General features: G+C 42.4%; 1 protein-coding gene across 1 annotated transcript in view; it reads left to right on the top strand.

The window, feature by feature from the left end:
* Positions 1 to 432: 432 nt before the first annotated feature.
* ANKRD42 (ankyrin repeat domain 42) overlaps positions 433 to 1,328 on the top strand; it is a 19,593-nt gene continuing 18,697 nt past the window's right edge. The window contains exon 1 of the mRNA XM_009881197.1: positions 433 to 451. Coding sequence (XP_009879499.1) covers positions 433 to 451 — 19 coding nt within the window. The remainder of the gene's footprint in view (positions 452 to 1,328) is intronic.

A 1,328-nucleotide genomic window follows, 5' to 3' on the forward strand; every position in this document is an offset into this window, starting at 1 on the left:
CCACAAGATCCAAGTGGCGTGTTACAGCATAGGGTGTGTTACTGTCAGCCTGGATTATTGAAACAGCTTCAGCCCTCTTTTCCTCTGTCTGGCAACCTGAAATCTGCCAGAACACTACTATCACGCTACAGATTACATGAAACTAGGCACTTGTAAGCTGTGACGGCTGTTTTTATCGTATTTAGTGCTTTTTTTTTTTTTTTTTTACACATATGAGAGATTTTCATTTATATTCTTTAATATTTTTTATCGCAAATTGCTTAACAATTCTAACTACTACCATTTCTTCTCTGCAGGCGGAGAAGCTGAGACACTAATACCTTAAGACCTACATTTTCATGCTTGTTTGACTTGCAAAGCAGCAGCCCACCTCTTCAAGACTTCTGACAGCCTGAAATCTTATGAAACGTGTTAGTGTATTTTGGTACTGGAATGATGACTACTCTAGAAGGTGATTACTAATTGTTTTAGGTTCCTTTTAATGCTTGGCTATCTGAAGTTAGCCCCCTCAGCCATTAGATCTACTTGCATCACATATTTCTGTTTACAAGTTTTGGCAAGATACCAAGATGTAAGTCCCATTGTTTCCAGTCACATAGTTAATTGGTGGAAAGGCCTGAAGGAGAACACAGGTTATTTGATCCTGTGGCTTGGTGGTGGATTTTTTGCTTTTTGACCCCATTGCTTCTACATGAAGAGTTTGATTCTGTGCCACTGAGGTCAGTGAAAATATTATTGACTTTGGTGGGAGCAAAATACCAGGCTAACACTGCTAACAGTGAGCTGTGACAGAGCAATGCCATAGTTGTAGCAAGAGAACAGCACAGCATGAGTAACACATTGTATAAAGAACTGCTTTTCCACAGCAGCTTTAATTTTAACATCAGCTTGTCCTGAAACCGGTCTGTGTAGCTCAGTCAAGAGCAATTACATGGTATGCTCACTTGATAGAGGCTCTGGTGCCCTCCAGCGTGGTATGCCATGCTATGCCGAGTCCTTAGGCAGCAGCAGCACGAGAATGGCCATGTGGAGCACCTGGGAAGTGATGGCTGAGAGCTTGTTTGCCCAAGTGAGAAGCCTCAGTGGTGTTGTACTTGAAAATGTGATTAATGTAAGAGGTTGTGTTGCCCACATCTTGGAAGAGAGCCAGTTGGGGTGGACCTGCTCCAGCATTTGCATCTATAGATGGAGTAGCTGTACTTTCTGCTCTTGCTGTGCTTCTTTTTATCTTTCTTGTGGATGTTACTTTTTGGGCCCTTTTCTGAGGCTAGAGGGGGCATGGCTGTCTCAGGTTTTTGCCTATTGCTCTGTTTCAGAAAAACAGAAGT

Source organism: Charadrius vociferus, unplaced genomic scaffold (genome assembly GCF_000708025.1).
Source record: "Charadrius vociferus isolate BGI_N301 unplaced genomic scaffold, ASM70802v2 scaffold1, whole genome shotgun sequence".
Taxonomy (NCBI): domain Eukaryota; kingdom Metazoa; phylum Chordata; class Aves; order Charadriiformes; family Charadriidae; genus Charadrius; species Charadrius vociferus.